The 13,937-nt window shown below is 39.1% G+C and overlaps 1 protein-coding gene across 3 annotated transcripts in view; it reads left to right on the forward strand.

Moving 5' to 3' along the window:
- EFCAB3 (EF-hand calcium binding domain 3) overlaps nt 1-10,945 on the forward strand; it is a 37,095-nt gene extending 26,150 nt beyond the window's left edge. For 2 of the 3 annotated variants that reach the window (XM_029213052.1, XM_029213051.1), the window contains 2 exons: nt 5,391-5,513; nt 8,908-10,945. In XM_029213052.1, coding sequence (XP_029068885.1) covers nt 5,391-5,513; nt 8,908-9,228 — 444 coding nt within the window. In that variant the 3' untranslated portion in view covers nt 9,229-10,945. The remainder of the gene's footprint in view (nt 1-5,390; nt 5,514-8,907) is intronic. The other variant, XM_029213050.1, reaches the window with a different exon arrangement.
- The last annotated feature ends 2,992 nt before the right edge of the window (nt 10,946-13,937 follow it).

The raw sequence follows: 13,937 nt of genomic DNA on the forward strand, positions 1-13,937 counted from the left end.
AAAAAAAGTGATATTTCAATACAACATGGAAAAGATAGATTGTTCAATAAACAGTGTACTAGGTAGCCATCTGAGAAAAAAATTGAGATGCATAAATTACACCTTCCACAAATTCCAAATGGATCAAGGATATATAGGTAAAAGGAAAAAATGGAAAGAGGAAGAGAATAAAAGAAATCTTTAAAATACTGAAACTCTGGGAAGGCCTTCCTAACAATGACACAAAAGTAATTTTTAATAGAAAGATATTAATTCAAGTACTTCAGGATCAAAAATCCCTACATGGCCAAAAAAGTCACATTTGCAACACATAACACAAAGAGCTAACTACTCTAATACATCAAAGAGCTTCAAATTGATTAGAAAAAACTAACCTATATAAAAATGAGCAAAGGATATGAACAGTTTTCAGAAACATGAAAAGATATTCAATCTCACTCTTCATAAAAGATCCAAATTAAACCTACCCTGAGATATTATCTTTCCATATTAGATTGCCCAAGACCAAAAAGCTGAAAAACACATGGGGCACTCCTAAATTGTAGATACGAGTTTAAATTGATTCAACCTCTACAGAGGAAATTTGGTAATATTTACCAAAACGACAGACCTCGTTCCTTTTGACTATAGGGGAGGTACAATTTCTCCTCTACCCTCTTAAGGTTTTTGGCAGGGCCTGAGAATTAAGTTGACATAAGACAGTTAAAATGGAGAAAAGCAAACACATTTTATTAAATTTTACATGTACCTGGGAGAATGAAGACCCAAAGAAGCAATTAGAATTGATCACTTATGTACTGAAATGGACAGAGTAGTAAATTAGGAAAAAGTGTCCAGACAAAGAGGCTTGGCTAGGGTAGTTAAGTGAGTGAAGAAGTGAATAGAAAGATAAGGATTAGTTTAATAAGGTATGTTAAGAGTAACTGCATAAGAATAAAATACTTTTCTAAAATCATAAAAAATTGCCTGGCAGTCCGGTGGTTAGGACTCCATGCTCTCACTGCTGAGGGTCTGGGTTAAATCCCTGGTTGGGGGACTAATATCCCACATCCCACAAGCTGCACAGTGTGGCCAAAAAATAAATAAGAATTTTTAAAAATCATAAAAAACAGAGTAAAAAACAAAATTTGTTTGTACAGCTTTCTCTTTGCCTTGAATCCTTGTCCCTAATGATATGAATGTTACTTTCCTCCTGGTATAGGGAGGACATCTTCCATACGGGGGGTTTATCTCCTGTATTTAGGGAAAAAAAAGAAGAACTCAGTGTACCCTTCTTACACCTGCTGTTCTTCAAGTGCCTTTAGCTCAAAATAATCCTATGCCAAAGTGGCATATTTGGGGGTGGCATATTCTGTCACCTTCATGACCTGGCAATTCCACTCCTGGGATACCACCTAAGATACACAGATATCCTTGCACATATTCCAAATGCCACCCATAAAAGGGTAATTCATTACAGGGTCATTTCTGCTAGCAAAAGATTGGTGGGGGGTGGTGGGGGAGACTAAATAACCATTAGTAGGGACTAGTTAAGTTAGGCTCCAAACACACAGTGAAATGTTCTGCAGCCATGTTAATGACTAAGAAACTTTGTGCAATGATGTGAAAGATCTCCAAATGGAAGAAGCAAGATACAAGGCAGTATGAATAGTACACAACTATTTGTGTAAAAGGAGGAAAAGTCAATATGAAATATGGACATTTTTTTCTTGTAAAATGGCCTGGAATGAAACGCAAGAAATTATGACATTGGTTGCCTGTAGAAAGGGAAACTAGGGGGTTGGGAGAGAAAAGTGCCAGGGAGATCGCAGTGTATACTCACCATACTTTCAGAATTTTGAACCATGTGCATGGTTTACCCTCTAAAAAAACCCTGAAATAAAAAATAAGTACTGGACTTCCCTGGTGGCGCAGTGGTTGAGGGTCCGCCTGCCGATGCAGGGGACACGGGTTCGTGCCCCAGTCCGGGAAGATCCCACATGCCGCGGAGCGGCTGGGCCCGTGAGCCATGGCCGCTGAGCCTGCGCGTCCGGAGCCTGTGCTCTGCAACGGGAGAGGCCACAACAGTGAGAGGCCCGCGTACCACAAAAAAAAGAAAAAAGAAGTACTGGTTTGAAGAGTATTAGACAATAAGAACTAAAATAGAATACCATGGTAACATGGAAGATGAGGAGGGCAGTGCCCAGAATTAAAGCTTTCTAAATTCCTTTTATTGTTTGGGGAGAGGCTTATGATATTGATTAAATCTATAATTTGTTACATTAATTTTAAGTATTAAAAATGTGAAGACAATCACTAAAAACTAAAATGAATAACTGCCAAAACAGTAGAGGAAGAAAAAAATAAGAAAAAAGAGAAACATGAGAAAATAGAAAGTGCAAAACAAAACAGGCAGAAAAATCCAAATATATCAGTAATCACAATAAAAGATTAAACACACCAGTTTAAAAAAATAAAAGGGAAGGAAGGAAGGGAGGGAGGGAGGAAGGGAGGGAGGGAGGAAGGAAGGGAGGGAGGAAGGGAGGGAGGGAGGAAGGGAGGGAGGGAGGAAGGGAGGGAGGGAGGAAGGGAGGGAGGGAGGAAGGGAGGGAGGGAGGAAGGAAGAAAGGATCATTTTCAAATTAAAAAAGATTCTGATTTTTTAAAAACTAATTTTAAGATATATATTCTTTAAGGGAGACACCTAAATTATTACACAGAAACTTCAAAGGGACAGAAGAAGATATATCAGGCAAATACAAATCAAAATAAGTTGTTATCCATACATTAGTGTGGGGAAAAGAAAATTTAAGGAAAATATAACTAAAGATAAAGATGCTGTTTAATGATTTTTAAAAATCATCAGGAGAATCTTAACAATAAAAGAAACAAACCAATAAAACAGACACAGATTCACATAGAACAAACTAGTGGTTACCAGAGGGGAGAAGGATGAGGACAGGGGCAAAATAGGTGAAGGAGATTAAGAGGTACAAACTACCAGATATACAATAAATAAGTTACAAGGATGTAATGTACAATACAGGGAATATAGTTAATATTTTATAATAACTTTGCATGGAGTGTAATCTATTAAAATATTGAATTACTGTTTGTACACTTGAAACTAATATAATATTGTAAGTCAACTATACTTCAATTTAAAATTTTTTTAATAAAATAAAAATACATATTTTTAAATTTTTATTATTTTTAATTTAATTTTTTATTTTGGCTGCACCATACAGCATGCAGGATCTTATCTCCCCAACCAGGGATCCAACCCATGCCCCCTGCAGTGGAAGCGCGGATTCTTAACCACTGGATCTCCAGGGGAGTCACTTTTCTTTTTGGAAAAAAAAATTTAAATCATGAGGAAGATATAACTATTCTGAATCTGTACACACCTAGCAAATTAACAGATAAGGTGATAATTAACAGAATAATAAGGATTGGCTTTAGACTTTTTTTTTTTTTTTTTCGGTACGCGGGTCTCTCACTGTTGTGGCCTCTCCCATTGCGGAGCACAGGCTCCGGACGCGCAGGCTCAGCAGCCATGGCTCACGGGCCCAGCCACTCCGCGGCATGTGGGATCTTCCCGGACTGGGGCATGAACCCGTGTCCCCTGCATCGGCAGGCGGACTCTCAACCACTGCGCCACCAGGGAAGCCCTCGCTTTAGACTTTTTTTTTTTTTTTTTTGGCTTTAGACTTTTTAAGGCATTATACATGGTAAAAATAAATACTAAATGAATAAGCAAATCCATAAGTACAGTGGGAGATTTTTATGCATCTTCAGAAACTGATAATGCAAAGGAGCGGTTAGGGGGATCAAATCCTCTTACAAAAATTTAAGTTTAACAGAAACATGAAACTATAGCTTGATGTAGAATCAGAGTCTAGAAAAAGTTGTTTCAGGACATAAGAGATGAGCACAATTTGTAGCCAGGAGGAAAAACCCTTAGAACTCCAGTTCTCAATCTTGGCTGCAAAACAGAACTACCAGGGAGAGCTTTTAAAATCCTAGTGCCCAGGCCACAACCCTGTCCAGTTAAATCAGATCTCTGGGAACGGGGCCCAGGGCTCAGTATTTTTTAAAGTTCCAACATGCAGCCAAAGCTGAAAACCACTGCTCAAAGAGAAGAGAAACTGAAGATGTTTGAAGATGTAGGAGAGGGGCAAGACTGGCTACATAACTTGCTAGGCCCAGTGCAAAATGAAAATGTAGGGCCCCTTGTCCAAAAATAATTAAGAATTTAAAGACAGCAACAGGGACTTCTCTTGTGGTCCAGTGTCTAAGACCACGCTCCCAATGCAGGGCGCCCAGGTTCAATCCCTGGTCAGGGAACTAGATCCCACATGCCGCAACTAAGAGTCCGCATGCTGCAAATAAAGATCCCGCATGCCACAACTAAGACCCAGTGCAGCCAAATAAATAAATAAATATTTTTTTAAAAAAATAAAAATAAAGACAGCAACAATAAAACGTTAAACCAAACTTAGGACCCTTCTAAGTATAAGGTCCTGTGTAACTGCACAGATCACACACCCTTGAAGCCAGCCGCAGAAAGAGGAAAATTGAAGGGATAAGGTACAGGAGGAGACCTTGGAAATTAAGAAAAACTCTCAGATATAAGAGGGAAGGAGGGAAAAAATGGGTTAAAGGATGGAGAAATCATAAGGTGGAAAGAAGAGCTGAAAGAATTCATATTAGGGGAATTCCCTGGCGGTCCAGTAGTTAGGACGCTGCGCTTTCAACTGCCAAGGGCCTGGGTTCCACCCCTGGTCGGGGAACTAAGATCCCACAAGCCAGTGCAGCGCAGCTAAGGGAGTTTGAAGGTCTGGTTTTCCAGCAGCCGCTATGAGGACTGTAAGAGAGTTTACAGCAAATGAAGAAAAGCAATGTCAAGCAATACTGAGGGCCTGGATGACACTGGGTAATACACATTTTCAAAGAAAGCAATCTGCATATTTACATGATTTCCACCAACATTGTTCAGTAGCCCAGGAACAGTAAAAAAATAACAGATGGCTGGTTCCCTGTGAGAATTTTGGGAGTAGTATATGTTGTACTTTGTGGAGGGCACATTCATTTTTAGTGCTTTGGAAGTTTGGGTGAGAATGGAGTTGACTCCTCTCTACCCTCCATATCCATCCCAAACATAAACCATCCTATGGTCTATACTCCTCTTATGAGTAAGCTTCACTATTAAGAAAGAGAGTTTGCTAGATGCCCATTTACACATGGCACTATACCAGGTACCCCAAAACAACTGACAAGTGCTGTAGAAATAACCTTGTAAATCATATACACATCCTTTCATAATACAATACACTTCCGTGTATTTTTGTCTTTGTTATATAATTCAACTAAAATATATTACTAACCTTCCTTTTTAAATGTTCATAAAGGCAGCAAATACAAAGCCTATCGACCGTGCCTCAGGCTACCCAACTGACATCCTCGCCATCAACCAAATACTCAAGAGAAAGCAGAATTGGACAGTGGCTGATGCAGCTGCTATTAAAGAGCATGTGAGTATTCTCTGTTGAACACCTTCAGAGAAACCACTGACAGCTATGTCTTTAAAATAAGACCAGATCATTTCTTATTTTCATCCATTGTAATGATATTTCTTGCTCTATAATCAAATGGGTTCAAGTGTTAACTGTTATAATTCATCCTGCTAATCACCTATGGAGTCATACCCAGCATCATTTCTGGGACATTCATTTGTTTCATGCTGGAAATAGCAACTAATTAAGGTAGTAAACCAACGGCCACAGTGAGTGGTGTCATCAGGGAATTGTGATGAGTGAATGCCTCTTTATTATGGCAGCTAAAAGAATAATTGTAATAATAGTAGTTTAAGTATGCTTCCTAGGTGTCAGGCACTGTGCTCTATAAGTACTCTACAAGTGCTCTACAGGTACTAATTCATTTACTTATCACAACAAATCTTTGAGGTAGGCACTGTTACTCTTTGTCATTTTACACATATGCACAGAGAGGTTAAATGACTTACCCAAAGGCACACAGCTAGGAACTAATAGGGCCAGAATTATAAGCATAGGTATACATATGTCATTTTACACATATGCACAGAGAGGTTAAGTGACTTGCCCAAAGGCACACAGCTAGGAAGTAATAGGGCCAGAATTATAAGCATGGGTAGCTTGGCTTCAGAATTCACAACTGTGGATTAACCACAACTGTGTGCCACCTGTCTACTCTTGTGCCCTGACTTCTTAGCAACTTTTGTCCTCTAGAGACAGACTGGGGTGTATTTATTTTATGCCACCTCCCTTCTGCATTTGACACTAATGATCAGGCTCTCCTAGACACTTGTTACTTCCTTAACATTTACAATACTGCATCTTTAATTCTCCTTGTAGTTCTGTGTCCTTTCCTCTCTCTTCTCTTTCCTGAAGGTTCATCCCTTAAGTCTTTTTTTTTTTTGAAGTATAGTTGATTTACAGTGTTTCAGGTGTACAGCAAAGTGATTCAGTTATACATACACATATAAATATATTCTTTTTCAGATTCTTTTCCATTTCCCTGTGCTGTAAAGTAGGCCCTTGTTTATTTTATATATAGTAGCATGTATCTGTTAATCCCAAATTCCTAATTTATCCCTCCCCCCTTTCCTCTTTCAAACTTTGGTAACCATAGTTTGTTTTCTACATCTGTGAGTCTATTCCTATTTTGTAAATAAATTCATTTATATCTATTTTTAGATTCCACATATAAGGGATATCATATGATATTTGTCTTTCTCTGTCTGACTTACTTCACTCAGTATGATAATCTCTAGGTCCATCCATGTTCCTGCAAATGGCATTATTTCATTCTTTTTCATGGTTGATTAGTATCCCATTGTATATATATAAACCACATCTTTTTCCATTCATCTGTCGATGGACATTTAGGTTCCTTAAGTCTTTGTTTTTGGCTGTGTTGGGTCTTCGTTGCTGCACGCAGGCTTTCTCTAGTTGCGGTGAGCGGGGCCTACTCTTCTTTGTGGTGCGCGGGCTTCTCATTGTGGTGGCTCCTCTTGTTGCGGAGCACAGGCTCTAGGCGTGTGGGCTTCAGAAGTTGTGGCGCACGGGCTTAGTTGCTCCACGGCATGTGGGATCTTCCTGGACCAGGGCTCGAACCTGTGTCCCCTGCATTGGCAGGCAGATTCTCAACCACTGGGCCACCAGGGATGTCCCTCCTTAAGTCCTGATGGTTCCTAGTTTTCTAGTCTCATCCTACTGCTCTTATTATTATATACATTCATTTGTTCAGTAAATATTTATCCAGTGTTAACAAAGTTCTGAGATTATGAGATACCACAGAATAAGAAACACAGTTCCTACCCTCAATGAGCTAGCAGTAAGGTGGGAGACATGGAGAAGGAAAGGAGTAGTAATAATACATTGGGATAAACGGAACTACAGGAGGACAGTACAGCATGCCACAAGAATGCAAAGGAATGGACTCCCAACCTCTGTCTCATCATGGCATAAATTCACACTGGCGTAAATGTAGGTCGCTTATAGCCAAAGGGCTCCAGCCCTGAGGTGCTAGCTGCCTCAAGGGCTAGGAAACTTGAGAATACCAATAATTTGGCATCCCTATAACCCAGTCGCAACAGAACATTGGGGATCTCTGCATTAAGTAAAGGAACAGCTAGGGTAAGTATTCTTTGAGCTATCTCAATCTACCCTCCTTGTTTCAGCTGCCACCTATATACCTGATAACTCTTAGCTGTCACTAGCCTAGACTTCTTTCCAGTACTTCTTCCTCATCTCACCGATTGCCTGATGAACATCTCTACCCTGCTGTCTCACCACATATCAAACTGGACATGTCCAAAACCGAATTCATCTTCTTCTATATCAAACTGGCTCTTTCTTGAGGATTCCATATCTCAGTTGTTGATACTACCATCTACCCAGGCACTGAAACTAGAAGGCCAGGAGCCATCCTTAATTTATACTTTTTCTTCACTCCTCACATCCACCAATCACCAAATCTGGCTACTCTCATTCTCCCAAAGATTTTTCACATCTGTCCCCTTTATTCCATCCTGTTACTACTGCCTCAGCTGAGGTCCTCATTAGGCTTTACCTAAACAGCAACCTGCAATGATTATCCCTTCCTCAGAGCACCACCCATCCTCCACACAGCTGCTGTGAGGAATGAATCCAAAGAAGATCCAGCCTGTCACTGTCCTGCTTAGGAAATGAATGTTTCCCTCTCAGAGATGACAGGGTTTTTCAACTATATTTTTTGCTCCATACAACTGAGGGATTTATCTCACTTCCAACAGAAAAGTGTCTCACTGCAGCATGATTTTCACTGATGAAAGGGCTATGCCCAACCTCACTGAGAACAAGTCTCAGGGCCTGATTACAGCAACAACACCTGGCCTGCCTCTCCTCAAATTTGACACTTTAGCAATACCAAAGTGCCTGGACTCCCCCTACCAGCTCCAGGATGCATTGCCTTTGAGCCGTTGTTTATGCTATTCCCTCTCCCTGGAACACCTTCCCATCACCACCCACTCCCTCGATTTAATCAAGTCCTTGAGGACCTACTCAGCTCAGCATCTTCTCCCTCCCTGCCCTAGGCTGGACTGAGTGCCATCCTTGGCACTCCTATTATATCCAGAGCCTATCTCCATCCCACTTTCCTCCTGTTTTAGTCTACTGTGTTTTTAAATTCTTATAAAATTTCTTAAAATCTCATTATTCCCAAGTAATACATTTTCATTGTCCATCAACTCCTAACTCACATGTCCTCAAGAGGCACTACCCAATATATAAATTCAGTGACTTTCAAGTAACCTGGGAACATAACTCTTGGGATATCTAGAATTGTGGTCCACAAACCAAAGACATTTTAAGGTAACTACTGTAAACTTCTGCTCTCTCACTGCAGGTAAAGAGAGCTACAGATACCTATAACTTGGGAATTGCCCTTGAGCACCGGAAACAAATGCTAAACCTCTGGCGGAAGATCCGAGGGGATTTGATTGGGATAGACAGTAAAAATGAGTCCTTTTATGACACCTTTTCTACTTATACATGGTCCTGGAATGTCTGCCAAGAATTACTTTCCCCAAAGGACTTAAGGTTATATGATGCCTATGTGAATAGAAATTCCTTCCACAACTCTGCATTCTCTTCCTCTTCGGATATTAGTGAGTGTGACCCAGGAAGAAGAACAAAATGGAAAGGCTTCAAAGGGTTTCGACAATGAAATTTCTACATTTTCTAAACAGCTCATCGCAAACTACTTTTTCATAGATATCAAAATTATTCTTGCTTTTGTCTAATACATTCTTAGCAGCTGGAAATGGTGACATCTTTGGAATTCTGACCAGTAAAAAAGTTTAAGTCATAGTATGGTTTCCCTTTCCTAATTCTTGCTAGTAGATAGATGCCTTGTGTTTATTTTCCTAGCACCCAGCTGCACTCCGCTGCCCCTACCTGGTTCAAAACTGCCTGGGCCTCAGCAGGAAGGAGAAAAGCAAAGCTTGCACTTACCTCAGCACAGGGCTGCCCTTCTGACCTCCTAACAGCCCTCTCAGCAATAAGCACCTGAGTTTATGTGACTTAAGTGGCATTAGTTTTTTTATCGTTTGTGAAAGAAGCCAGAGGCAGCAGATGACAATGACCCTTCAGTTTCAGGGAATAATTTCACAATCCCCCAAGAAACCTTGATTAGATTTGGGTTTTCGTAAGGCTCCTTAGCCACACACTTTCAGACTGATCTCTTGGATTACCCTAAAGAATAGCTGATTTCACTCCCTCTTCACTGTTAAGGTCAATGAGTGAGTAACAGTTTTGTAGTAGTTGTGATTAAAGATGGATTTTGGTTGGAAAGAATATTCTTTTCAAGTTTTATCACTCAAAAAAAAGGTTCCAGACCAGACTTCTGGCCATTGCTAAACAAAAGTAGTGTTATTTTTGATCAGTGCTATGTATGCCTGGAGAAAAATTCCCAGAATGAAGGATAGCTAGATAGGAATTTTATAAGCAAGAAAACCAGCCATCCCACTCCTAGGTATCTACCAAAAAAAATTTTTTTAAGGTGATCTCATGCATTATGCTTGTTGTTGTTCTTTAATGCATTTAATAAAGGAGCACATGTATAACTGTATTACAAGTTTGAGGGGTTGCAATTTTTTATTGTGGAAAAATATAAATAATATAAAATTTATTATTTTATATTTAAGTGTATATCATCCATTACTTTTTTTTCCTTTTAGAAAAAGGAAAATACATGTTCCATATTGATGGAGACAGTGGCTTATAATGTAAAATTATAACATGCCAGGAAGAAACAATGAAGATAGTGAAGGATCCCAAAACTGTTTAATGAAATAACCTTGAAGTAATTTTGTGTTACCCTGAATATTCAAAACTGTCTAAGTATATTTGCCAGTCTTTATAATGTTATGTTTGGGACAAAAATAGATAACATTATAGATAAGTGATTACATTTTCTAAATAAAAGACAAAATTCATGGTTTGACAAGAGATTTTTTTTTTTTTTTGGTATGGCTGTGAGTATAACAGGCAACCTAAGAGATTTAACTTGGATGCCAAAATATTAGAATTCCTGGAATATTTCCTTGGATCAATGTGATAACAAGACAGAATATTTTTAAGTACATCTGTCTTGGAAAATTTTAAATGTGCAGTAATATATTCTATTAAATTATCACACTGTTGATGACAGCATAAATTGGCCTCTCTCTGATGGAATACAGTATAGCAACAGGTACTCAGCCATTCATTCACCAATTATTTCCTGAGTTGCAAACTGTGTGGTGGACCCTGTTCTCAGACCTGGATATCTAACAGTGAGGAAACAGATAAAATGCTCTGACCTCCCAGAGCTTAATAACGGAGCTAATTATAACCATTCATTCAGCACTTCCACTTCTAGAAATTAATCCTAAAGAAATAATCATGAGGGTGGGAGGGAGGGAGACGCAAGAGGGAAGACATACGGGGACATATGTATATGTATAACTGATTCACTTTGTTATAAAGCAGAAACTAACACACCATTGTAAAGCAATTATACTCCAATAAAGATGTTTAAAAGAAAGAATTATGAATGTACAAAATGATTTAGTTATAAGGATTTTTCTCATGGTGAATTTTTAATAGTAAGAAACTTAAAGTAGCCTAATTGTCCAATATATTATGATACAGCTATACAAAACAATACAAGGGTCATTAAAATTATGTCGTAAAAGCATATTTCAGGGCTTCCCTGGTGGCACAGGGGTTAAAAATCTCCCTGCCAATGCAGGGGACACAGGTTCGAGCCCTGGTCCAGGAAGATCCCACATGCCGCGGAGTAGCTAAGCCCATGAGCCACAACTACTGAGCCTGCACTCTAGAGCCCATGAGCCACAACTACTGAGCCCACGTGCTGCAACTACTGAAGCCCGCGCTCCTAGAGCCCGTGTTCCGCAACAAGACAATGTGATGAGAAGCCCTCACACCTCAATGAAGATTAACCCTGCTCACCACAACTAGAGAAAGCCCATACGCAGCAACGAAGACCCAATGTAGCCAAAAATTAAAAATAAATTAATTTTTTTCAAAAAAGCATATTTCAAACAAAAGAATAATATTCACAATTACAAGGCAGACTACAACTGCTAAAAGGCATGAGAGAACGTTATGGGGTTGTTCTAAAACTTAACTATGATGGTGGTTGCACAAATACAGATTTTTATGAAAACTCATCAAATTTTCCATTTTAAATGGATGAATTTAACTATATGTAAATTATACTTCAATGAAACTGTAAAAAAAGAAGGGCACAAAGCAGTTTGTTCTGAAATTGTTTAACTTAAAAATTATTTCTATAAATAAATTAGAAAAAAAACACTGGAAGGATATAAACCAAAGTGTCTAATGGATTAAATTAAAGGTAGGATGGGATATTTTCTTTTTTTTTGTCTTATCTATATCTTCTAAATGTTCTACAATAAACATATATGTATTTTGCAATAAGGAAAAAGCCACAAAAGCTGCTTTAAAATTAACGTTGTTAAACCAGCTTATTCAATATCTAGGGCTGCTACGAAGGCTGTCCAGGTTCTATGAAACTGTTAAGGAGAGCAAATTGGGACACTAGGATACCTTCACCAGTCCTTCAGTTCCAGAGCACATGCTTACACAGCCCAGAACTTCCACTGACTGGAATTGAATGAAAGCCTGAAACAATTAACTACCCCTGTCTAGGGTTAAACACTCAAAGCAATAATCCAGCCTGAGAGTTCTTAACCTTTCCATGCTTTGAACCCATGCCACCCACTGAGCTGGAAGAGTTCTCAACACTCACCAGCAGAGGGACCCTTAGCTCCTCTGAAAGGGTAGTGCTTGCTGACACTACAGCCCAGTTGATACCACAGAGGACTCACAGATACATGTCTTCCAAATTCCTTCCGAAATATTATTTTAGGTGCTTCAAAAGATGGAAAAAAGGGACTTCGCTGGTGGCGCAGTGAATAAGACTCCACGCTCCCAATGCAGGAGTCCCTGTTTGATCCCTGGTCAGGGAACTAGGTATCACATGCATGCCGAAACTAAGAGCTCACATGCCACAACTAAGACCCGGTGCGACTAAATAAATAAATATTTAAAAAAAAAAAAAAGATGGAGAAAAATGAGTTGTACAGGTCAACCGAAGATAATTGTATAAAAGTTAAGTTTAGGATACTCTCACATTTTATTAAAAGGCCCAAGTTGCTTGACATTTTAATTTTTTTTTTCTTTTTCCCTCTTTGCAGTACACAGGCCTCTCACTGTTGTGGCCTCTCCTGTTGCGGAGCACAGGCTCCGGACGCGCAGGCTCAGCGGCCATGGCTCACGGGCCCAGCCGCTCCGTGGCATGTGGCATCTTCCCGGACCGGGGCACGAACCCGTGTCCCCTGCATCGGCAGGCGGACTCTTAACCACTGCGCCACCAAGGAAGACCTGCTTGACATTTTTAATGGCTCTAATTATTGGAACTAATATAGCAAGCAACTTCAAGTGAAGACAGAGAGTGAGCTATCTGCAAGAAGATACGCAGTGGGACTGTTGATTGGGACCACAAACAGCTTTTGGTGTGGGGAGGAAAAAAAAGCCTGTAGATGAAGGAACAAGATGCCAAAAATAAATATAAACCAACCACCTTATCTGCAAACAGCAGGCCTTGAGAAAAGATAAGAATCCTTGTACTTGTTTTTTGGAAAGGAGCTTTTGTTCAAAATGCTTCAAAAGACCTTGAGAATGGCAAAAGTATTTTGTCTTCAAATAAAGTAGTACAAGTTCTTTACTATCTTATCTTTTTGATTCACTCCTGTATTTTTCTTTGTGATTACAGAGGGTTTAGAGCTTGTTCCCATTTCTTTGGTGGGAAAGGTATAGAGTCTTTCATTGCTCCCCTTGGTTTTGCCTATGGAAAGACTAAGCAGTGGAGTTAAACTATCACTGGTTACCAGTATGCTAAACCTAGTACTACATTACTTAAATAACTAACTCTTCCCTTCTCTTCTTACAAATGGTAGTCATCACTCTTCTACTGGAAGTCTTCTTAATTAACCTTACCTTATGTTGACAGCACACTTTCTTCTTTTGAGAATCAGTTTGTAGTAATTATCAAAATAGAAATGTAAGGCTGAAAATGCATTAATATAACTACATATGTGTATGTATTACAATTCTGACTGTGCAAATAAGCTCTCATACAGATAATCCAAAAAGGTAGTTATATTTTTAAACTTGTCCTTGGATATTCGATTTCATTTGACGAATAAACCTCGTGTTCTCAGAATTCATTTCATATCCTCCCCCAGAAAAAATATATATATAGTCCCACACTATTATATATATACTTTTTTAATATACATGTATACACATTTTTTTTTCCTTTTTCACACTGTGATAATCTGACTA

The sequence above is a fragment of the Monodon monoceros genome, unplaced genomic scaffold, assembly GCF_005190385.1.
Source record: "Monodon monoceros isolate NGI ecotype Baffin Bay Population unplaced genomic scaffold, NGI_Narwhal_1 Super_Scaffold_9, whole genome shotgun sequence".
In the NCBI taxonomy this organism is placed as follows: Eukaryota; Metazoa; Chordata; class Mammalia; order Artiodactyla; family Monodontidae; genus Monodon; species Monodon monoceros.